Source organism: Manacus vitellinus, unplaced genomic scaffold (genome assembly GCF_001715985.3).
Source record: "Manacus vitellinus isolate BGI_N305 unplaced genomic scaffold, ASM171598v3 scaffold_43_pilon, whole genome shotgun sequence".
Classification (NCBI taxonomy): Eukaryota; Metazoa; Chordata; class Aves; order Passeriformes; family Pipridae; genus Manacus; species Manacus vitellinus.
This window is the reverse complement of record NW_021940560.1, coordinates 5,626,164-5,650,793: the sequence shown is the minus strand read 5'-3', so window position 1 is coordinate 5,650,793 and position 24,630 is coordinate 5,626,164. Positions and strand designations below refer to the sequence as shown.

Below are 24,630 nucleotides of genomic sequence, written 5' to 3'. Positions count from 1 at the left end.
ATCAAATCTTACATCTGGTTACTGCTGCAGACCTGAAGGTTCAATCAAAAAATCTTTGCTTCTATCATTGTTCCCCTAAGTTGCTTCCAGAAGAGTGAGGGAATGTCATAACTTCAGCATTCCTCCACCAAGGCACCAAGATTTCCCTCTATATTTGCTCCAAATCTTCTAGTAAGACAAACAAAAGGAGAGGGTGGATGCCCAGAGCATCATTCAGGGTTTACCTTACTGAACCTGAGTTGTCCAAGGTGACACTTTAGGACTCTTTCTTCCCAAGTGAACTTATAGCTTTTGTCCTTATTCCCTTCCTTGCACTCCTTCCTCCAATTTTTCCACAACATTACCTGTGTGTGATGAGACACATGACCCCTCATAGGTGAGCCAGTGGTAGAATTCTGTAAATACGAATTTTCAAATTAAGTTGTGAATCTCTGAAAGCGCCTAGATTTTCCAGGATCTTATTTATTCATTTTTCTCTGGACATACTCGTGTTTTTTTTCTTAAAAAAAAAAAAAAAAAAAAAGAGGAAATTTATCTGTGCCTTCAAATTTCAGTGAAATCAGAATAACATGGTACTAGTTTTTTTTTTTATAAAATGGTCTGTACCATGGTCTGTAAAACCTTTTTGATGTCAGGAGCAGTGGTGCTGGTGTCACTACAGCCGTGAATCATGAATTTGAGTCTTGCCACAGACAGGTTTGAAAATAAATGTAGGTTTATTGACATATGAGAAGGGGTTTGGCTTTTTTTTTTTTTATTCTTCTCTGTGAGATTATATAAGGCTAAAAGGGAGAGAACTAGCAATTTCTTCACACTGTATCTTCCCAAATGAAAAACGTGCTCAGTTCCCGATTACTGATACCCAAACGATTGTCTTCATTGTCCTGTTGTTGTCTTCATCCTATTGGGAGCTGTAAAAAAGAAATGAGGATTCAGCTGCTTATGGAACTGCAGAAGAAACAGCCTCATGCAAGTCATGTAAGAAATGTTACGTGCAAGTGCTCCAATGATTTATTGTAGTTGCTGTATTTTTCTGGAATTTATGTAATTATGGCAAAATCACAGTCCACTTTTGGTTTTTTTTTCACAGTTTTGACTTAGGCAACCAAAGTTTTTATTAACCAGGGAATGAAGAACATGTTTTTGAAAGGGATTAAGCAGTGAAATGATGAATGGAACTGTTCCCAAAGCATGCACATAAAGTGATATCATCTAGCTATGGCTGATTTCTGCTCCATCGCTTCAACAGGAAAATAGCTATATTGCTGAAATGATTAGGCTTAGGCTCTATTATTTGCGGTGGTGCTTGACAGTTATGGAGTTGGAATTCAATTTCTTTCATCTAAAGCAGGTGTGCCTTAAAAAAAATCACTCTGCCACTTCTGTATAACACATGGAGATTGTTGGCTTCTTGCCTGAAAGTGTTTCAGTGCACTTATCCCATTTTCATGCAGCAGAAGTTGTCCAAGAATATCATCCTTGTTTAAATACATGAGAAAATTTTCTTTGTCCCAAAACAAGATAAGAGATGATATGAAAAGCTTTATTTTATGCTAGCACATAGATTTAAGAACCCATTTTGAAGGGCATTTTTATAGAAATCTATATTATAAAGCACATAAAGAGGTTGATATTAATTTACTATTTAGGACAAGAAGAAAGGTGCTCCTTAGTCTTGATATATCTGTATTTGATATGACAGGTTAACCTTGATATTAGCATCATGTATCCAAATTTTACTTCCCAGTTTGACTCTAAAATACCCTACCTTCGTTTCTGGTAGTGATATATCCAGGCAGCAGTTGTTTATTTGTGAATAGTACATGGCATGTTTATTTTATATGAAAGGACTCCTACAAGTACCTGCTGCAATTTAGGCAGTTTTAGTTAGAACAAGGATTTGAGTTTACATGAACAAAAGGTGTGTAATATCTAGAAGAATATATATATTTATTGAGGTCAAATATAAATATATGGGCATGTCTCTGCCATATTACATATTTCCATATGTCTGTATACACATTTATGCAGTGAGAAGGTCCCCATGTGGGGCTCTTTTTCTCCAGGCTAAGCCCCTCCAGCTCCCTCAGCTGCATATTTTAAGAGTTGTGCTCCAGACCCTTCCTCTGCTCCTTTGCCCTTCTTTGGACATATATATTTCTTTATGTTTATATACAAAGTAGGACATATTATGAAATTTAATGTGCTGCAAAGGCCCAGTCCTGTTTTCTTTCAGTAGAATCATGTGTGAAGAAAGTTGGAACACATATTGAGTACCAAATAGGGCAGAGACTTCTAAGTATTCATGTTATACAAACCTGTCTGCAACCACCCCAAAACTCCATTCTGAAGGCATGTGTCAATTCAAGCCAATATACCTAAGGGAAAACTTTCCTCTATTCATGAAAAGCTAATGAGAACTAAAGAAAGACACTGTGATTTCCAAATCAGAAATACTTTTCTGTCTTAAGGAGAATATATAGGATGCATCCTTTTGTTGCAGGAAAGAAGTAGAAGTCCAAAAGGAACACTTCTATAAGTTTTCTTTCATCATAAGATTCTCTGAAACTAAAAGGGAACTTAAGTATTCACACTGAGCATTACCACAGGTCTTTAAATCCTTTAAGAACCAGACAAGCTTCTGTCACCAACAGGATGGAGCATACATGGAGACCCACCCCCGGGTTAGCAGGGACCTGAGCAGGCAGGTTCACCTATGGGGCACATCTCTGTGTGGAATTATTTGGATGTTTGGGTGCTTCCAGGTCTAGATTAATTAGAGTGTAACATGATGCCTCTGAATTCAACCTGAATACATGAACAACTATATGCCTTGAAGGTGTTCAGTTATATGATGAGGAAGTCAGAGTCTTTTTTCTTGCTCGAATTGCATTAAATACCCTTAGATTCCTTTGTAATGTGCAAATAGTCGGACCAACATACATGTGTAGCTCGATACTTCATTTGACTTTGCCTTGCTAACCTCATATTACTTTCATTTACTTGTCAAATAACTTACAAAGAGTCAAGCCATTTTTTCATAAAACTCCACAGATGACTAACTTGTGTATTGACTGATGCTGAATACAGCTTGTATAACTTGAGCACCCTGATTTGTGGTTTAATGTTTCTCAATGTATAAATGAAGAAAGTAATAGTGATGTGAAGGTCACTAGCTGCAGCAAAGGCTTGCCTAATATGAGAAATTGTCTATTAAAAACATCATGTATTTTCAGACTGTACTGAAATCAATAGGATGTTTAATCTTTGGGAGGTAGTTGCTGGGTTCATTCCTAGGCAATGAATGTCTTGTTGCTGTTCAGTTCACTGCTAAATTCCACTGTTAAAAATATCTGCTACAAGATATACCTGTTCTTAATTATTATTTTCTGTAACAGGCTACATTTCTCAGTACCTTTATGCCTTAGAATAAATATTCAACAGACAGACAAGTTTAGCACATTAATATTTAAACTCTTATTGGGAAAATACACCATCACGATAGCTTGTAGTGTAATATTATGTACCATTTATATCTAACTAGATGACATTGTTTAACTTAAATTAATTCTGTCGGCTTAATTAATGCTATTACTTTAATCCATTTAGGAAGGCAAAAACAACAAGGAAAGCATGATGGTATCAGTTAGGACAACAGATACAATATCAATTTCAGCTTTAGGAAAAACTCCCAGTTGTACAAAATGATGCAGTGATTGCCTTGGTCTCTTTTGGGACTAATGCCAAAGTTTTTAACTGTAGTTCCACTGGAAACGAGGTTTGTTTAGTCTGTTTTGTTTGGGTCACCTCTTGCAGCCCCGAATAAATGTGCTCTAATGGCTGCTCTGAATGTGAAAGTCAGCAGGAGCATTTGTCTTCATGTCTGCCACGAAACTTGCTAAATTATCTGGATCTCTCAGAGAGTCAATACAAATTAAAAGTACGCAGAAGGTTTCTAAGAGAGTGATTGCTATTCTAGCAAGTTCATTAGCCTTCTGAGGAATGCTGTTGGCAGGCTTTGTTTAGCAGAAGCCCAAAACAAAGTAAACCAAAAATGTCAGAAAATGAATTGCAAATCAATTGGCAATATAAATGTGAGGAATAGGATGTAGATGATGAATAATTTAGGGATACGTATATTGTTCCTCCAGGAATCTTATATGCACAACGGGGAACAATACTGAAGATTACAGCAGGGAGAGGGGAATTAACTTGTTTAGGCAAATATGGGCCATCTAGCTTTTCCAAATACATTGGCAAAACCAGACTCCAGGCACTATTTAGATGGTAGGAAAAAAGTTCTGCAGTGAGGTCTTTTTTTTCCAGTTGCCTGCATCTGTCTCCTCAGTGATTTCAGTCTACACTGTGAAAAAAGAATCTGCTAAAAACGAATCTTCCCCTCAAATTTTGTGAGAATAAATTGAAGAACAAAAATTAAGTTTAAAGGAAGAAATCAGTCTCCTTAACTGATTTCACTAACTCTCCCAACTGCCTAAAAGAGGCAATTACCTTGCATCTCCTCCCCTAGGAAAAGGAGGATGGCAGGATTCACTTAGCTTTAGGCGCAGTCACCTAGAACATCCCTTGTCAGCTGCTGCTGAAGGAAGGGAAAAGGCTGTTCCTCTCCAATTTAATCCAGGTTTTTTTGACAACTTTTGCGTGTCATTGCTACTATATTGTTCCCATTATTTGAAGATTCACAACAGAAACAGAGCAAAGCATGAGTTTTAATTCCCACAGCAAAAGATAGTGGTGAATCCAGCAGGGAGGAGAGAAGGTTGCAGATGACACAGGCAAGGCTAATGTGCTCAGTGCCTTTTCTTCAGTCTTCTCAGAAAGGTTAAATGTGACAAAAGGTTTGACATGATCGGATTTAACAAGGGAACAGGAATGCAAGGGAGAATAGGTAAGGAACTGAGTATTTAAATTCAGAAAAGTCAGATTTAAGGTCTGTTTACAAGGTTAAATGGCTGGGCAATAAACTGGGATTTGAATTTATGTGATACTATCTACTGTGTATTAAATCCCCATATGGAACATCTTAGCAAATAAAAGGGTCTTTACATGAAGCAGCTTTTCCAGGTCAAGAGATCCTCACAGTTACCCCAGTATATTTAAGGAGGCGGTTTCTAAAGCAGCAGTGATTTGCTTTGAGAACTCCCAAAGGATATAAATAGTCCCAATAAGCACAGTACATCCCTTTAAATGAGGAAAAAGAAGGAAAAGTTAGAGAATGACAGCCAAAGATTCAGACCAAGTTGGTATCTGGAGAGATATTACCATAAATTATTAAACAGTCAATTTATAAGCTTCTCAAGCTTAGTAAGGGAAGCAGCCACTCTGTCCACAAAGAACAGATGTTTTTCACTTTAGAGAGGCTTCTGGTCTGACTCAGACAGTCATGCCAGTAAGTATGATTCATAACAAATAAGTAAGGAGCAAAGCCTGTTTGAGAAAGCATTATCAAGAAATAATTTTATCAAGTCTGTAGGTCCTGATTTTTCTACTATTCTCCACTTTCATTAATGTCTTAGACAATGAGATGTCACATTTTTGAACAATGTTGCACTTGGATGCTGTGCAAGCAGGCTTAGAATTAAAAATCTTCTTGATAAATGGGTGAAACAGCTTGAAATCCATAAGAGAAAATTAAGTAAAGACAATAAAGATGGTGCTTTCAGAGGAAAAGTCAACTGCACAAATGCCAAATGGGAAATAAGTGATAAGGTGTCAGGGCTGTGGAAAAGACTGAGCTGGTTGTAAGGCTGTCACAGCAAAATGTAAATCTCTTGCTGTAAATTTATTAATCAGAGACAGGAGAGCCACACAGGGAGGCATCTGCTGGGCTACAGCACATCAGGAAGGATATGGAGAAACTGGAGTTTAAACAAGTAACAGAGAACAAGGTTTGCAACTTGATTGGTTTAGCTTTGGAAAATGGGATAAAATCAGGCAGCAGAGACTCTATTTTCTTCAGACATGTAAATGTTGTCACTGAAAGAACTGAGCCAACTTTTCCCATCAAGGTTGCCCCAAGAAGTATCAGTTTTGCTTGCAACAGATTTGGTTTATGTTTAGTGTCAGGAAAAGCAAAACTGTGCTCAAATAATGTAGTCAAATAATTAAACAATTACTTAGATAAATTGTGAGATCTCCATGACTGACAGGTTTGGAGAAGGAGTTGATTAAAGCCTACTCAGATTGTTTGCTTAAACCCAATCCAGTCTGATAAAGAAACTTTTGGGAGGCCTGTTGTCCCAACTTTTTTACAGAAATATGGATATTTGTACAATTTACTATAATCCATGCTAGTAAATGATCTTTGTATTTTGATGTCTCAGAATTTTGATTTTTTGCAGGGGTAGCTCATTTGCTTTCATATAACATAAGCCATGTAATTTAAATTAGACACCATGAAATCCATAATTTTAATTACTAGCTTTGATTCTAGCTTTCAGTAAGGCTCATGGATTGAAGGAAACCTGTTAAGTCCCTTTTATTCAGAACATTTCCTTCTTCACATCAAAGCAATGCACGTCCATATCAGCGTGGCCAATCAGTATTTCTGCAGAATAAGCCCTGAAAATGAAGAGTGCTTCAGACAGTCTTAAAAAATGTGAGATGAATCATTGCTAGAGAGACACGTGTGTTTGCATGTGCCACTGATGACTTGCCATTTTGAACACACATTATTTTAAAAGTTTTCTTTTTTTCTGCTTTATTTTTCTTTCAGGACTGATTTAGTGTGTAATAGTTTGTTCACGTGATAAAGGAGGGTTGATTGTTTTAGTATTTTCTTTTAACTGCAACAGAGTTACACATAATTTGTGAAATGACAAATATCTTTGCACATCCACAACTAGAATGATGCTCTAAAGCAATACTGGGAATCTTGGTTTGATGGATCCAAAAGGGCAAATCTTGACCCTTGAAAGGGAATTCTCCTGGATATAAGCACCAGCAGAGAATAATTCCAGTTTATCTCATCTTATCCCTGCTTCCATTTAGACTTCTTCTGTTAATTATTTGAGAAAATGTGCACCTCACTTTCCTAGGCCACAGCCAACCTGTTTAATAGATTTTTTTTTATACATGGAAAATTACAACACTTACTCATCTTATCTACATCAGCCGCATTTCGGTATTGGTGTAGGAGCTGTAGTTTAGTATGAGAATGTACCTGTTAGGAAAATCTATACAGAACTTTAATTGTGATATTAAAATCTAATTATCATTAACAGAATTAAGTGACTATCTGAACAGATTTTCATGGTTTCTCTTAATGCTTTGTGTAATTGAAAGGAAAATACGTTGATTTTTGCCCCCAGCCTTTCAGTGTAGGTAAATGAAAGGGCAACCCTCCTGTTTTGAGATGTGGAAATTGGGCCAGTCAAGTGGAATAGTGGAATAGTGTTTGAGTTACAGGAAATGACTGTGGCTTAAAAAAACCCAGACAGTTTTGTCTTGGTGGTGATGCAGGGCATAAACTGGACTTGAGGACATAAATTGAGGTGATGGTCAGGTCAAGCCCAGCTTTCAGATCTTCTATAACCTTCCAAACCATGCTGGACATATCTTATTTCTCAACTCAATGCTTCTCAAATTCATACAAAACATATTTGCATGAACTGGAATCATCTTGGAAAAGAGCCTCTGACAAAGTTACTTGGAGAAGTAACAAAGATCCCCCTCTGATCATGAGAATGCTTTGGTGTTTTGCCTTTGGGTAGGTCTGTAGTGATATTTGATGCAGAGTTTGAGGTTCCATAAGAGAAAATTCTATCTAGAACTTGGATACAGGGTTAGTTTGCAGCTGAGCAGCCATTAAACTCCCTTTAAAATATTCTTCTTTACATCTTCCATAAGGTTAACAAAACTTTAATCCATTTACCCGTAAACAATTTCAGTTACATTTGAATATTTTTGTCCTTACTATAAGAGTCAGTGGGTTTGGACCTTACCTTCTTTTCACATGCTGAACCAGTGTAGCCACTTCTGCAAGCACAGACATTTGGTCTTATGCATCTGCTTCCGAATAGACATTTTTGCTCACAAAGTGCTAAAAATGAAAGACAAAATTTTTTAGAAATACACTTATTCTAAGTCTTTTCATTAGGAGCCAAATACTTAGATGCTCTTGAAAATTAAAGATGGTTTTTCACAGGCTTTTTATGCCTATGTGTCTCTTATGTTTACCATTTCCTTTACTTTTTTCTTTTTTCCCAATGACAGGGAAAGGGAAGACTGTAGCAAAGCAATAACCTCGGCTCAGTTGGAAATGGATCAGTTCAAGGCCTAATTTTGAAAGCCAGGATACATTCTGGGCATTGATGTTTGGGTAAAATTTGTGCCAAAATTGATTTTCTTCTGTTCCAATCAAAATCAATAAGAGCTGTTAAAAGATGGGGTCTCGAGTTGAGATGAAAAAATATGTTAAAGATGTACTTCCAAAGGTGATGTTAACACCATAAATAAATAAATGGGAGAATTTGATGAACTGTACACTTTGTACCTCTGGAAACCAGGGTATAAGAACATGTGATTTCATGGGCACACAGAATCAGTAACAAGCCACTTATCCCAAGGAAAAAGGAATCAGAAAATTTTTTTATCTTATCTAGAGTGCTATAGTCTAGTATTCATAGAGGCCCATTAATGTGAAGATATTCTGTTAATAAAAGAATCAATGGTGGTTTGTTTTTTTTTAAGAGAGAAAAAATAATTAATCAAATTTCAGCTAGTTTTTTATCCTCATTAGCAGTTTCTATTGTTATGACATTGTTTTGGCATGGAGGAAAGAGAACAGCCAATTCATAGGGCACCAATTCAAGAAGAACACACATGTCACAGTATTTTAATTAGATCTCATGAGTTAAACCTTCCATAAATATTGCCAGAATATTGTATCCTAGATACAGGCAGCCAAATTAAATGACTTCAAAACTGGTCAGAAGTGAATCAACAAGTGGCTTTTTATATTTTCTTGTGTGGCAGAGGCATATAGGAAGCTGCCAACAATGCACCATTAAGACAGAGCTGAAAATAAAGTAGACCCATGTCTATGATCCTACCCCATCTCCTTCATCACAGACCAAAATGTTCCATTGGTTTTGAATAATTTGCTGTATCCCCATGAGGGATTTTTTTACAGCTTTAAGATATTCTGGGGCTTAAGGATCAGCTTCCAAACTGTCAGTTTGTTGGACTTAGGTTCTGATTTTGACACAGATTTGAGTCCATGCAAATACTTTGTGTTGAGATTGGTAGTCTCAGAGCTAGAACAGGGTAGTGAAGTTTCTTTAGGAAACACTATGAGATGCTAAGCTTTCCAAATGTGATTCTCAGAGTTATAATAATTGTTATAATGACCTTGGGAGGCCAATGGCAAGACGTTGAACAACACCTGGAATTTGTATTGGTTTTGTTCTATCAGATTACCATGGCAGCTAACATTCAGTGAGGAGGCTGAGATTTTGCCAGAGTAGGGAACATTAAAATCTAAATATCTACAGCAAACTTCAGACCTGCTAGCTATGGGGCAGAGGAGGACCAGACTTACTGCCACTGTACACATCTTAAAGAGGAGAGGCTGTAAACAGCTTTGCAAACTGCTCTTACCCTTACGAGTAGAGTCAGGTACTGAGCGTTCATGTTGTGTCAGAACCACTGACCTATAACGTGTCCAGAACAAGAACACACAGAGACCTGCATGTGCTGCTGACCTTCAGGTGCTCCTGTTTGAAAAGTCAGCTGTGTCAGTGGTGATTTGCTGTAGGACTCCAGTGACCTGGAGCTGGGAACTTGCCTTCCTAGTGTATGAGCTAGTTGATGTATTTCTGATGTTTTGAAAAGGTAAAAGTGCTGTTTTTTTGAAACAAGATGTTAAGAAGAAAACACATTTTTTTTAGGTGTCTGTTGCAAAACATTCCTTAAGGTCCAGAACAGGCAATTGCAAACTTCTGAATTTCTCCTTCTTCTGGAAGGTGAAGGCCAAGTTTGAATTCTGGGTGTGGATGGGGCAGAGGAGGGATGGAATGACACTCGAGCTAGAACAGTGAGCTCATCAGCTGCTGACTGTTTCTCCAGCTCCTCCATGAACCTTGAAAGGGCTCAGATTTATAACTGGAAAAAGTTTCATTCACTGGAACAAAAACATGTTAGCATTGTCAGCAGAAGGGTCTCCTTGTGCCCACTCCAGTTTTGTTCCTCTGCATGATAAGTAGGAAGAGAAAGAACTCAGTATGATACTCTTATTAATGAGACAACTGTATCAATTTCTATTTTTCATTTCAGATGAACTTGGGCTGGGGAAAAATGGAACCTGATTCTCCTTTCAGCTTGGTAGTGGATCAAGTAAGAACAGGTAATGCAAAAATTTTTCTATAGACCCCTGTATCATCTGGGGGTGTTCAGGTAGACATGGGTAGAAGAAGAGACATTAGATAAGGTACCAGGCTTTTTGTTTGTTTGTTTTTCTCCCTGTGGTTTTTCTGGTGCAAACAAAGTAAAGAGAGGGAAACTATTCCTTCCTTTTTTCATCCTTTGCAACCTGCCTGTCTCTCTATGTCCACCTCCTGCTTCTTCCTGTAGTGCTCAGAAAAACAAGAGCTCAGTCAGGAGAAAAGTTAAAAACATTTTGGAGGAAAATTGGAATTGACATCACAGGGGATAATAACATAGCTGAAGTTCAAATGAATATTTCATAAATGTATTTACAAGCGATGCTAAGCCTCTAAACACTAAAAATGACACTGGCTATGTATGCATTATCCTGTACAGATTCAGCAAAGTCATTTAACAAGCTAAGCTTATGTTAAAATTATAATCAATAAATGCCAATTACAGAAAGAGATTTATCCCTGCATGTTAAAAGAACAGAGCTATAATTTGCATGCGAACGACATTCTTTTCAAAAGAATTTTCTGGGTTTTTTAAGGTTTGAAAGGGTTACACAGGAAGGCTGGAAGAAAGCCTGCCTGAGATGTTGTTCAAGGCAGAGAGAGAACGGGGGAGAATACTGAGGAAATTATAAGGCCATAAGCTTGACACTTATAACATGCAAATAAAGAGAAGATATTCTGAAGGGCAATGAGGAGCCGGTACGGGTTCAATAATATTAGAACAGAAGATAGCAGCATGAATTTTAATGATGAAGATCCTTCACAACTATAACCTTCTTATACTTTATAATTAATTATCAGAATTATACCTTGATCCTGAATTCAGGGTCTTAAAAAACAGATTTATACTCCTGGCTGGAAGCCTTCTGAATGTACTGGGTTGTGTTTTGGCTATATTTGTTGGGATAATGAGATTGTACTGCCAGGTGTTGACTTATTTGGTCTAATGTTTCTTTCCTATCTCATGAAAATAGAGATATGAGTTACCACCATGGGAGGCAAAGGAAAGCCTTGCCTCCCTCCAGCTCATAGTCTGGAGCTTTGGACTGGATATCTAATATGGAATGGGAAGGAAATCTCTAATGGGAACACAAGGTGACCCTTGGATACTGTTTCTTTCTTTTTACAGAAGGAAGTTTTTGAATGTTTTTACTGCTGTCATGAAAGCTAAAAACAAGAGTCAAACCAGAAAAAAAAAAGCCTCTAATAGAAGAGGCCTAATCTATAAAGCTTCTGGTTTCTGCAGTTGAGACATTTTGAATATTTCAAATTACCTTTTTTAACCTGTCCTTCCAAAAGTCTATTTCCCCACACTTGTGGTACAGTCTGAAACGACCATTATTCCTTAAACTGTGCTCCTCAAAGTCATAGGTATTTATCAAGGATAATGTGTGTATTCCACCACACACCTTATTTGTTGGGACAAATGACCTATTTTATCGATTCTCTTTCAGAAGCCATTCTGTTCAGTTACAGATGAGTGGGGAAGAAAACTATTCTTTTGACTGACCTCTTTATTTACAGTCTGATAAAGGAAGACTATTGTATTTTATCCATTACCAGTGCCTCCTAGAAGTCTCTTCTTTTAATCTTGCCAAATTCTTTAGTTTAGCTGTAGCTAGAGGTGGGTGAAACTGCAAATAAACAATCCTGCACAGATGTCTCTGGAATGCCATTGTGAGTTTGGCTGATTGTAGCATTAAGAAATCATAATTCACTGCATTACACGGACATGCAGTTTCATTGTACATCATTGCAAAAGAGGCAGAGTTTTTACTTGTGTGATTCCATCCCCAAAACACATCAGACCTGTTCCAAATTAGATATGAGTTCCTTAATGTGTGGTGAAGACCTCTGATATTACAGAGGTCTCTCTGAGACATTTTCAAAATATTTTAGACATAAAATTATCCCGACTTGGACATTGCCAATCGTTACAGGAGAATGGAAAATTTGTTCTAGGATAAAACCACTGAGTTTGTCTGATGGAAGGCTGAAGCATTTTGGGCTATCACTTATAAAAAAGATCTATGTCTTTTTTTTCCTGGTGAAAGGTGGGAGAAAATCTGAGATGTTGGTATTTTCAGTTGTAAATATTTAATTTAGTTATTAGAGACCTAAAAGTAGAGAATGTCATGTTTTGCTTTTTCTGGTTTTACAGAAGACTGAAGAGAAAAGATTTAGAGAAGATTTATTGTGGCAGCTGTATCTACTGCTGCCTCCAAATATCTTCTTGAACTGTCCATGTAGGCTTAGAAACTGCACTGATGAAAGTGATCTGTGACTTTCTAAAGATAAATGAAAAGTAGATGTCCAATATAAATTTTTAGTATTGGTCCATTGTCTCTTTTGTTGGCTTAATGGCCTACTCTGGCTATCTCAGTAGAGAGGACTGCAACAATTTATTCCATCTGAAAAGAGTCCAGAAAATAGTAGTGGAAGTCTCTGAAAATCCTTTGGTTTAGTCACCCTATTGGATGTATGTTAGGAAAAAATGAGGTTCAAGGTGTAGATGAAACCTGTATCTGCATTTCCATCTCTGCCATCCCAATAAGGGCAGCTGAGTGAATCCACAGGCTGCAAAGAATGAAACTTGGGTTAATTAATCTTTTCCTACCCTAGAAAAAAACCCAGAGAAGCAATCCAGACATAATGGATTCTGGATAGTGGAGAAGGTACAGTGATTGCTGAGAAAAGTTATCCTCCGGTTTGTTACTTGTAGAGTGAGGTGAAATATTTTTCATTTGTGAAATGGAAAAAAGTGAGATTAGTAAAATGGAAGCATTTGAGATTAATCATATGAAAAATATAGAATTAATAGATAATATAGTATTAGATTCACATATAGTATAATCAACAATAGTTATTGTTTCAATACAATGTTATAGAATAATTATAAATAATAAATAAGTAATATTTGAATATAATGAATAATATGTTGCTACTACTTTCTTATCTTAAAATGTGAACATTTTGCTCTGTTGTTGAGTTTAACAGCAGAAGTCTGTAGTAAAAGTGTGCAAATCAAGGCCATCTTCAGCCTTGTTAATACTTTAACGAAGCCCAGAATCTGGACACACACATCCAAGCAAGAAGGGCATGCTGAGCACAGGGAAACCTCAGGAGCTTAAATGTGACAAAGCAGTTTTGCACAGGGGAGTAGTGAGATGAATCAAACACCTCCTTTCCAGAAACACACTGGCCCTGGCAGAGTGTGTGGATTTGGCCCACTATCCCTGTGCTGCTGGGAGATGGGAAAAGGGCCAAAGCAAAATAGGGACAACAGAAAGAGGCAACCAGAGGTTGGTTACAGTCAGCAGCTTGCATGGCAGTGCCAGAGCTGAGGGGAAGGTGAGAAAGGGAAGCACTCAGGAGGCTTTTTATATTTAGGCAGGTAAATACATTTTTCATCGAGTTCTGGATTTGAGGGAATAACCTCCCATGAAAGCATAAAACCCGACCTGCTTTCAGGGGTTACACTTCTGTGCAAAATTTTCTGCCTAACATCTGTGAGGATGAAGACTTTCCTGTTCCCCTGTTTCACCCCTGCCTTACTGTAAATACCCTGGAGCAACATTATGAGACCTCACCATCTGCTCTCTTTCCCCTTAAAAACCCAGAAATTCCAACCACTTGGTGATTATTTGGGTTTGCTGTGGGACCTGGGATTTTCAGCCAGATCCTTTTGGACAAAAAAAAAAAAAAAAAAAAAAAAGATTTAACCTCCCAGTACAGTGAAAACATGGGAAGAAATAGTAAAACATGAGTGATTAGCAAGAGAAGGGATTTGGAGCAAAGTTCCAAAGGTTAGGTAGATCTATAAAAAGTTACCTGGGCTTGTGTGCCTGCACAGGACAGCAGAAATTGTTAATGACAGTAAGCCTTCCTTGTCTTTCACAGGAACAAGCACCATTTTTTTATTTATTTAATAAACTGAGTCAAGAGTATGTCACCAATGAATAAATAACTTTAAACATCCCCATGTTTGAACTAGAAGACAGCTGGCACAAAGAAACAATTACACAGCCATTGGGATTTCACTGACAAAAGATTTCCATAAGTAATTATGCTCTGCAAGTGTGAGAGGAAAGGAAGATTGCCCTTTAAAGGGGATAATGCCTTGATATTTTCCTCATCTCCTTATGCTGTAAAGCTAATAGCAGACACAAACTGAAGTGACCCTCTTTGTAACTGGCAATAACAGGTCTCTTCCTATTTCTGGTCTTCCAATCCCTTCAAATGCAAATAATTCCAGCCATCTTGGTGGTCAGTCTGAACATGGAGGATTTACAGGGTCTGGCTCTAAGGTTGGCAGATACATAGGATTTCTTTCTGTGCTTAATGCCACCTAGGTATTTCCTTTTCTCCTTGAATCTTTCTTTTTTATCTTATATTTCAAATTATTGAATTTAAAAACTGTTTATTTTGTCTGACAGGTTGAGCTCATGATCCACATAATAAAAAGATGAGTCAGGCCTCTTTCTCATGCTGATGTTGAGTCCAGAAATGTCTTTGAAAGTAATAGTTTTACTGGCAGCATAGGACAGTTCTGACAAATAAAAGGCAGAATTTAGGTGCTAATCATGTTATGGTTGACTTTTACACATAATGGAATCATAGAATCATTTAGGTTGGAAAAGACATTTAAGATGATCGAGTTCAACCATAAACCTAACACAATATACACATAGGAGAGAATTTAATGCATAAAAATCTCGGGTGCTATGTGCATGGTTACAGAGCTGTGGTAAATGAAGGATCACTTACGGGTCTGGCACAGCATTCCCACCCATCCTCTGGAGCACTCGCAGATGTTTGGACCGACACATTCTCCACCGTTCAGACATTTCTGCAGGCAAACAGCTGAACAGGTTGACATGAAACAAGTGAGAAGATGTACGTGATATATCTGTGTGCTCAAGGTCTGTCTGAAAGGTGACCTGCTAGGCTTTGTTCCATATGGCTAACTTCCAGAGAAGTGAATGTGTTCTGTTCATCACACAATCAGTATTCAGGATTCCCTGATATTTTCTTCTTAAAAATTTTATCTTTGATGACTGTCTACTGGGAGACTTGTAATTTCTAATGCTCAGTTCACCATCAGCTGAGAATAATCTCCATATGACATATTCATGTGTGTCATATGCCTATTATGTGTTCCACGGCAAAAATAAACATTTTTGTAGTAAAGTCTGATATGTTTGTTGCATATATTGTTTGTCCAGAGATCCTGAAAGAGTGCATGATATGTGTGAGAGACACTTCCTTTCTTCAGTATATCTGAATAAATTATTAATATTATAAATTCAAACCACTGGTTCTGAAATCATATTTACTATCAGGACCCAAAGGGTAAAAAGCCAATATTTTAATCTGGTTTACATACAGGATGTCACCTTGATTATAAATTTATTCAGTTTATCTGTCAGCTTCATGGTAATGAATATCCATGTAAGGAAAAATGTTCCTTGAAAATATTGCAGGGTGAGAGGGGTTTTTTTAATTACATTTTTATGTAACTGTAGTCAGATCTGGTAGAGTTACAGAGTAAGAACACGTCATTCTCCAAATTATGCACCAATGACCTTGAGAGTACATCAGTCTGGAAGGCTTTATAGCAGGCTTTAAATAGTTCTGTATTTTGAAATATATGACATTTCTCTGCAAAATATAACAAAATATGTGAAGCTGTTAAAACATAAAATCAGTGCTTCAAGTTTAATACTATAAAAATGAATTTCCATAACAAGATGTATAGCAAAGCTGCATGAAGCAGAATCAGGGTTCTCCTACACAGCTTTTTCTCCTTTGCAAGCATCAACTGTTTATATTTTACATTACCTGTACTTAAAACCAGCTTTCTTCAAACTGCTGAAGTAGCAAAACAGATTTTTTTCACTATATTGTTTTTAGTATTAAAAAAAGATTACAACTGATGTTGACTGGCCCAAGTAATAATAATCTGTTTGATGGGCTGTAGAGGTGCTTACGTTTGTTGCAGTGGTTTCCCCTCCAACCAGATGGGCAGTCACAGACATTTGGGTGGACACATTTCCCTCCATTCATGCACGTGGGATCACAGACACCTGCAGGAACATATCAAGGGAAGAATGTGGTAGCTGGGAAATGAGGGAAGGCTTTACGAGAGACTTACTTGCTTCCCTGCAGCAGATTCATCTGCTTGTAATTAAAAAACTGGAAAGTAATTTGGATTTGAGAATCTGAAACACAAAGGCTTGATAACTCCCATAAATCCTTCCAGAAAATGTTGTGCCTTGTGTGGAAACTCTTTGGGGAAAGCTCCATTAAGAACTGCCTCACCAAAAAAAGCAGAGAGGCACTGATTAAAAAGATTCTCAGAAAAGCAAGTGGGTAGGCCAACTGCTTATTAGAGCTTTCTCTTCCTCATTGGAAAATTCCTCATTCATGTTCTCAGATGTTCATTTGGATAAGAAAAGACTTGAAGAGGATAGATTGTTTTCACACAATTTTGGGTGTGTTTTTGCATTCAACCAAGCATAAAGATCAAACAGATCTGTTCCTCCACTGTCTTTTTGTACCATTATTTGTTAAGTTACTTACCTTTTTACTTTATTCTTTCATACAAATAAAATCAAAAGCTGTTCTTTCAACCAGAGGAAACCAGAGATTTTTTTGTTGATTTCATTAGGAATCTAAGCTCTAACTTTTTTGTCTCACATTAAGCTGTATTTATCAGTATTGTCTTAGAACATCCATCATTAAAATCTCACTGTTCTGGTAAGTCAAACATCTGCAATCCCAACCTGCTTTGGTATAGGTAGATACCCAAATTCTTCTCCTATTTCTCCTTGCCTGTTAGGGTATGTGTAGGAAGGACCCATCAGAGGCAGGATAATTCAGAAACATGGCAGTGCTGGTATGATGGGAGTGGGAATGATTTGCATTTCACATGGAAGAAGGCATTTGATAAGTGAGTGGAGTACAAAAAGCCATGTTACACAGCAAGTGTCTGGACTAAGGTATGAGAGCCAAGTCAGGAGGAGTCTGGCAGTGAAGGTGTGAGAACACATTTGTTTGGAATGGCTCCTGCCATGTTTGAAGCTTTACACATACAGAGGATTTGCCAGTGACTCATTAACAGCAGTGGTGACCAGGGCCAGCCCTCCCTGCTTGCAGAGATGGGTGGCTGTGGAGCACCCAACTCCTCCTCAGCAGGGAGCAGCTTCCTGCTTCTGCAGGCACCGAGGGGCTGACAGCTAAAGCACAGCATTACAGTGCCTTCATTAGCCTTGAGGTTGTGATGTCTTTTAGCACATCAGCAGTAAGAACAGAACTTGAATGCTAATGCTGCAGCAATTCTGATTTTCAAGTCATCACTACATACAGGACTCTGAACTACCACAACCCTCCCTCACACCTTTGCTGTAGAAGGTGGAATCCTGAAAGGTGCTTCAAAATAGGAATGATTACTAAAAAATAGCATGCAAAAATGCAGCAACTGTTATTTGACAGGAGAATAACCTTCTGTTCCTCTCTCAGGGACGATCAGGCATTTTTATGTTGGTAAATTTAGGCTCCCTAATTATTCCTCTGATGTACTGAAATATTGCTTTTGTGGCACTTTGTGTCCTGGTCTATCCCTTCGGTCCAGATGCTGCTGCACTGGCAGCTTTTAGCACTATATTGCTGCTCTTGCTTGGCTGCCACATTTACATTTTGTTCTGTGCCAAGACTCCTGGATCCCTAAGCATAGTGACCTGCCCTTAAGCAGGGCAGACTTGCCCACGCTTATAGGAGCTGCTTGGATCCCAGCCCTTAAACTGTCATCCTCTATTTCCTTCTTTCTCCATCTCTCCTGATCCATGTTGTAATCTTGGCCTCTGCTTACCAAGGCTAACAGGGATCCACAGTTCTTGCTGAGCTATCAAAAAATGCTGCAACCACTAGTTAAAACCTGGGATGAGTTCAAAATGTCATGGCATCCATAACTCTGAAATGATTTAATCTCTTATTTTGCCTCTTCCTTTTTCTCTCCCTTTTGATTTCACATCTCCAATAATAGACTTTTGACCCACAATCTTCTGTTGTGTTGTATTTGACTTGGCATTTCAATTATAAAGCAGTTTGGACATTCAGAATTCAGAAAAGATGATCCCAAAACATAAAGTTTGTTTCTAGATTGCAAATGACCTTATGCTTTGTGATATTGATGGACCATAGTATTCCCAATGCTAACCCGCTGTCCCAAAAACTATAGATTTGGTTTTGAGATCATATGAAACTTGTACAATGTCTTTTGTCCACCTCTTAAAAAGTAAAGTCAAGAAAAAGTAACTAAGGACAGTAGCACTTGTTCAAATCGATATTTCTCCTTTTTTTTTTCTTTTTTCTTTTGTCTCTTACATTTTCTCTATATTTTTAACCTTACACAAACAATCACATTCCTGGTTGTTTTGTGCTGATAGCAGACATTTTAAATTGTACAACAGAATCTTTCTTCAGTTGCAGGGAGACAAATTACTGTGCTTTTTCATTAATTCTATTTCTCACTATGTGTATAACTGCACTTGTTGCAGCTCAATTTTCACTGTAATTTGGCAAAATTTTAATCAACAGGTGAGGTCCAGTCTTGATCTGAATAAAACACAAGTTCAAACTAACTTTCAACTTGGCATCCATTTCTCTCTTTCTTTGTTCAACTGCCTTACAAATGACCAGGTAGCTATGAAAATATAGCATGAACTGCCTTTATTACTTATGGCATCTCTGACTTCAGTGATAAATCCAAAGGAGCTCAATTCAAAGGGAACTAAGGGTTCAAGTAAGTTCTGAACTGGAGGAACACCTCTGCCTGCCTGCCCTCCGGGGTAGATACTTTCTCTTCTTGCCAAGGAATTCACAGCACCTTTATGTGAATGAATGCAGTGTTATCTCACCCCTTTTCCTACCTGACATCTCCACCTTGTTCTCCCTTTCTTTAACTTTCTTAAATACAATTCCATCTCAATACCCATCAGGCAGACTTCAACATTTGTTAATGATAACTAGTTCGGATCCTCTTTAGTCCCACTCCTTGGCCTCTGTGGAGGAGTTCCAATTTCAAAATAGCAAACAAAAATGTTACAGCATCTCCCAGGAAAACTAAATAAATTATCAGACACTAGGAGAGCAAAACGAATTATTGCAATCCTCCCAGGCACTGGCATGACTTTGAAAAGACATTTCTTTTTTTGCCCTCCCCTTAAAAAAAACCTGGCATCTTGACCCAGAGACAACAGTGGTTTGATAAGTTTTCCATCTGCCTTGGGGTCTGGCCCTAATGACATGGATATAAACACATTTGTCTCTTCCTTTGGATGCACTTTGGTAGGGTGTATCACTGGGGGTAGGGAGAGTCCTGTACTACCCACACATACCAAGTGCAAACTTGCTGGAAGTCAGTAAGTGTCACTAAAGCCTTAGTCCCGTTCCCCTTACAGTCAACATTGACATTTCCACACAGAATTTCATATGCAATAGTGACTCAATTCTCTAAAGCACCACGATCCTTTAAGGCCACTTTTTAAAACTAGAAAAGACTTCCATGATCTTGTGTTTTCCAAAACTGGTGTGTTAGATAAGGTAAGCCTATGTTGAAGATGATAATGCAGGTTAAAGAAAAAGCATGGTTACATATTGTATTTCTTGTAAGGGGTGATTTTGATAAGGTAACAAGCAGCTGCATGTGTTAAGATAAAACACAGGTGTTGCACAGGACATCATAAAAAACATGTGCCATCTTTCCGTGTGATGAAAGGCATTCACAAGTTGCTGAGCTTTCTGTTTTATGCAGCAGCCATTTCTCTTTGATGGCTTTAATGCATTTTGACCTTGCAATCACTTAAAATTTCCTGCCACCCTTTTCATGGCTTATCCCCTCCAGGCTCACTTGACCCAGTGAAGTGCTTCTTGCAACTCTTTTTATCAACCTCCATGAAGCTCCACAGTTCAGCTCTTCAGCCCTAACATCTTTAAGGTAGTCAGTCCTTCTGCTTTTTTAAACAAAGGGAAGAATTTGCCTGCAAAATAAATATTTCCAGAGACTACTAAAACCAACCAAAGCCTGCAATGCTGTGTATAAAGTGAAGTCTGTCCTCCTTGTGTAAGTAGCACCAGTGATGGACACCCACAATTTCAGTGTCTTCTGCCTGTTCTTGTTCCCTTGGATCTACACTAACAGTCTCCCTAAAATATATGCAGCATTAAGCAAAATATCCCTGTTATGCAAAGCCAAAAGTGACTTGGGGCAAAGTTAAGCACTGGGCATGCTTTGCTGGACTGTAGATACTAGAAGTGACTCTAACAGTCACACTGTTAGCCTACAGTATCTGCTGACTACAGTGATTAGAAAAAGTCAGACATTTCCTTCAGACTGCCACTGCTTCTGCACATTATCAGACAAAAACTTTTCTAGTTGAACCCAAGCCACCTTTTGATGTAAGTACTTCATTACACCTTTTCTCACTGAAGGAGATCGTGATAATTGGCGAAAGGCTTGTAATTTTGTTGAAGTAAGACAGTCTTCACCACTACCCTCTTAAAATAGAGGGATTATTAAACCAGGCTCCTAAAATCTTGGCAGAGAGAGATCCTCTGCAATGTTTCAGGAACTGAAACATCCATGTCCTTTCCTGACCATGAGATTGCACAGACTATTTCTTTCTGAATCAAAAATTATCTGTCATCACGTATCCTGAGCCAGGCCGCTGATGAGGAGACAGCGTGTCACACTGCTGTGATAATTAGAAGATGTAGTTTTCAAGATAGTTTTTCTTTTTCTTTTTTTTTTCTTTTTTTTTTTTTTAGATGCCCTGTAGAAGCTGAGAAAACTGACCTGAATGCATCCTGCCTTTGGATGGAAGAGAGAAAATAGCCTCCAGCAGTAACATCTGTGTGGGCCAGCTAAGGCAATGCATCAGGCTGGAGCTTGCTGACAAAGAACACAGAATTGCAGCCAAAAGAACACCTACTGGCACATACATACTTCAATGTATCCTTCAAGTCACCATCCCTGTGCTGACATTTCTAGGTGATTCACAGGCACTGCTTTTATTTCTGGCCGGTGTTGGTTTTGAACTGATGACTTCTCTGTGGGCCTAATGCATATTTCAACTTACTCTTTTGCTCTTTTGAGGAGCAGGAAGCTTGATCATTCTCAGTTTTTTTGTTTTTTTTTCTGCGTGTACATGTTGTTTTAAGGTTAGTTTCCTCCTTTCTGCTTAGTGGTTATCTTGATTTGGTGTGACATTCTCCAAAAGAATGAACTGTAGCTGGGGAGATATGACACAGTACGGACACAAAGAATGGGAGACATTTAAAAATAACACCAACTAGTTTTGTCAGGAAAATACAGCTGACAGAACTCAAGCTGTGAGCAAACCTGAAACCAGTAGATGTGAAAGCAGTGGATTTTGTATTAAAACTGGCACTTCTAGCCCTTTTCTTATGTTTATAGATAAAATATATCACTTATTAGCAAAACAAAAATGTGGAGAAGCTCTGTGCCAGGAATGGCACAATCATGAGACTGAAGCCTTAAAATGTAGGGATATTGCTGATCTTTTTCACAGGACAAGAACTGGAAGGTCAGATCAGCAGTTTCACAAAACAACACACACAGTACAGTTCAATCGATCCACTGGAAGAAGGTTTCCCATCTCTCTGGATGCGTTATGAACCCTGCTCAGATAAAATATTGCCCTAACTGTAGTTAAGAAACAATTGGTTAGATGCTTCTAGGCTCCAAATAAAGATTTGATCTTGCTGAATGATCTTCAATCCTTTGGAAAAAAAAAACCCAAAACACAAAATGGGTGTGGTCTGGCCATATAGGATGTTTCTAACAATGGGCGCCGTTGTTTGGATTGTACTGGCAGAAACCTGTGGAGGTAAACAATGTCATTCCCCCCTCAGAGGGTATAACTGATGCTCAACAGATCATTAGCAAGATGGATGTACCAATATATCTGCTGCTGTGAAGGTCCCAAATGCACATAGCTCTGAAAAACATGTTATGGATTCGGGACACCAGCAGTTTCTAGTCCCCTTTTTTCTACTTCCAAGGGCAGTGAGGAACTAGTTTTGCTCATGCTGAGTTTTAGGCATATATGTTGTTTCAGAGTTTGATTTTATCTGAAATTCCTCACCTGTGTTGATTTGGATTTGTAAATAAAGGAATAGCTTTCTCTCCAAGCTCTAACAGAGTAACCTCAGACGTGTGATCCACTGAATATCAGTAATTATAGCCACAGATTAAATTTTAAGAAGTAATACTTGTCATGTAACAAAATTGAAATTTTAGTGCAATGTTCTAAAATTTGGATCCTTATCCCTATCAAGCTACCAATCATTTTGAGGTTTGCTCGTCCCTATTTCTCGCTTCACATACCTCTGACAGAGATGCAAAGCACCTCTTCAATAAATTACCTTTCTGAATAGTAAAAAATAATCTGGTAGAAACCTCTGAGGGATGCAGTGCATGAGAACAAATTACTACAAGACACAGAGGGAGCTGTAAATGTAATTGTGATGGGTGTGGTGACAGTTTGCATTTCTAATATATTCACTTTACCACACAGTTTTAGCAATAAGAGTTAATTTGCATGACCTAGCACACATTTCAGAAGAAAAAATGGTGTGAAAAGTTGTAAACCACATAGACAGCAGTGCAACACCAGTGCTTTGCCTAATTATGTCTGGTTTTCATTCTGATGTGTAATCTGATATGCTTATGGGGCCTTTTAGAGATATTAAAGCAGAAAATAAATCTAAGTTAGTTATTAGTTCAGAAAAAATGAGAAAAATAATTACTACTATATAGGAAAACTACTGAGATGCCAGACTGAGCTCTGAGTCAGTGTGCAGTGAGCTGCATACCTGTTTTCTGTCATGTCCCTCTCATCAGATGATAACGTTTTCAGCAGCTAAAGAGGATTCCGATCTCTCTGACTGTACCACCAAAAGATCCCCTGGTAGTGTGTGGTAGGTAAGAGTCTTAAACCTCAGGAAGCTGTGGAAACCAGTGGGGGATTGTCACAAGCAGGGGACTCTCCCCTCTCCTCGGACTGAAATGTCTCTCTTCCTTGGTTTCGTGATCTTCATTTTACCTTATATTTATTGTCAGGTGAAACTCTTTCTTGACATGCAATGGTATGATGTTGAGATAGCTGCAAAATACTTCAGCATCTTTCAGAATGAAAGCCACTATAAATAAAATATGCACATGTAGGTGCACATTTGTATGTTTGGGGAATATTCTGCTAGGAACCATTAGATTCTGAGATCATTAGCAACCCCTTTTTCTCATTTACTGACTGGTTTTAGTCTGATTGCAACTCTATTAATTTGAAAGAGGCTACAACCCTACTTTATTCTCATCTTTGCAACTGTTAATATATAATTAATGTGGGGAATTGCAAAGTATACTCTCAGCACAGCTCATATTCCCATCTTGTTAGGGGTTTGCATTTGGTAACATTTCCTCTTCATTGAGGAATGCTCTGTGTTTTATTAGGTCAGTGAACCATTCCAACGTGTGCATAAATCGTTCTGTTGAGCTTTCTTGTCATGCCTGAATAAGAAGAGAAAGAAGATTCTCATACACACAGTTTTCTTCTGTTGACTGTTTCTGCAGCTCTGGGCTTGCAGTATGACCTGACATTTAGGCACGTTCTTGTTGTACTGAGTTGGCGAAGTCACTGCCTGGGCCTGGTGAAAGTTGATTTATTTTCATCTGTACAAAGGAAAAGGGAGATTCAGGCAGAGTAACCAAGGAGAACTACAGTGGCCCAGGAGATGAAGTCTCAAGCCAATAAAACAAGCCACAGGCCGCTTTGGTCTGGCTGATAACCCAGCCAAGAAATGAGGACCTAAGGTGAGAGCCCAGTCAGAAAGTTTGGAATAGGACCTCTGCATTGGCACTACACTAATCTCTTCATCACCCTGCTATTATCTCTTAGAAAGTAAGCTTAAACTTACTTGGAAAGCAGTGCTGGAGAGGATTGTCTTACCAGTGTCTTTTTGTATATAACCAGACAACATTAATCTCTATAACCGTGTATCCTCTGGACTTTTCAAGTGGTAGATCCATTGCTCCTTTTTTAAGAGACATTTAAAAAATATTTTAGTTAAATATAGACCCCCTAAAGTATTGTTTCTTAAATCAATTAGTGGGGAAAAGCACTTATCCTAACACAGAGGCCCACTGCAA

The 24,630-nt window shown here is 38.1% G+C and overlaps 1 protein-coding gene across 1 annotated transcript in view; it reads right to left on the bottom strand.

Moving 5' to 3' along the window:
• Positions 1 to 827: 827 nt before the first annotated feature.
• Positions 828 to 24,630, bottom strand: part of LOC103759527 (von Willebrand factor D and EGF domain-containing protein) — a 175,847-nt gene continuing 152,044 nt past the window's right edge. The window contains exons 26-29 of the mRNA XM_029962195.1: positions 16,391 to 16,486; positions 15,168 to 15,263; positions 7,962 to 8,059; positions 828 to 911 (exon numbers count right to left, since the gene is read on the bottom strand). Coding sequence (XP_029818055.1) covers positions 897 to 911; positions 7,962 to 8,059; positions 15,168 to 15,263; positions 16,391 to 16,486 — 305 coding nt within the window. The 3' untranslated portion in view covers positions 828 to 896. The remainder of the gene's footprint in view (positions 912 to 7,961; positions 8,060 to 15,167; positions 15,264 to 16,390; positions 16,487 to 24,630) is intronic.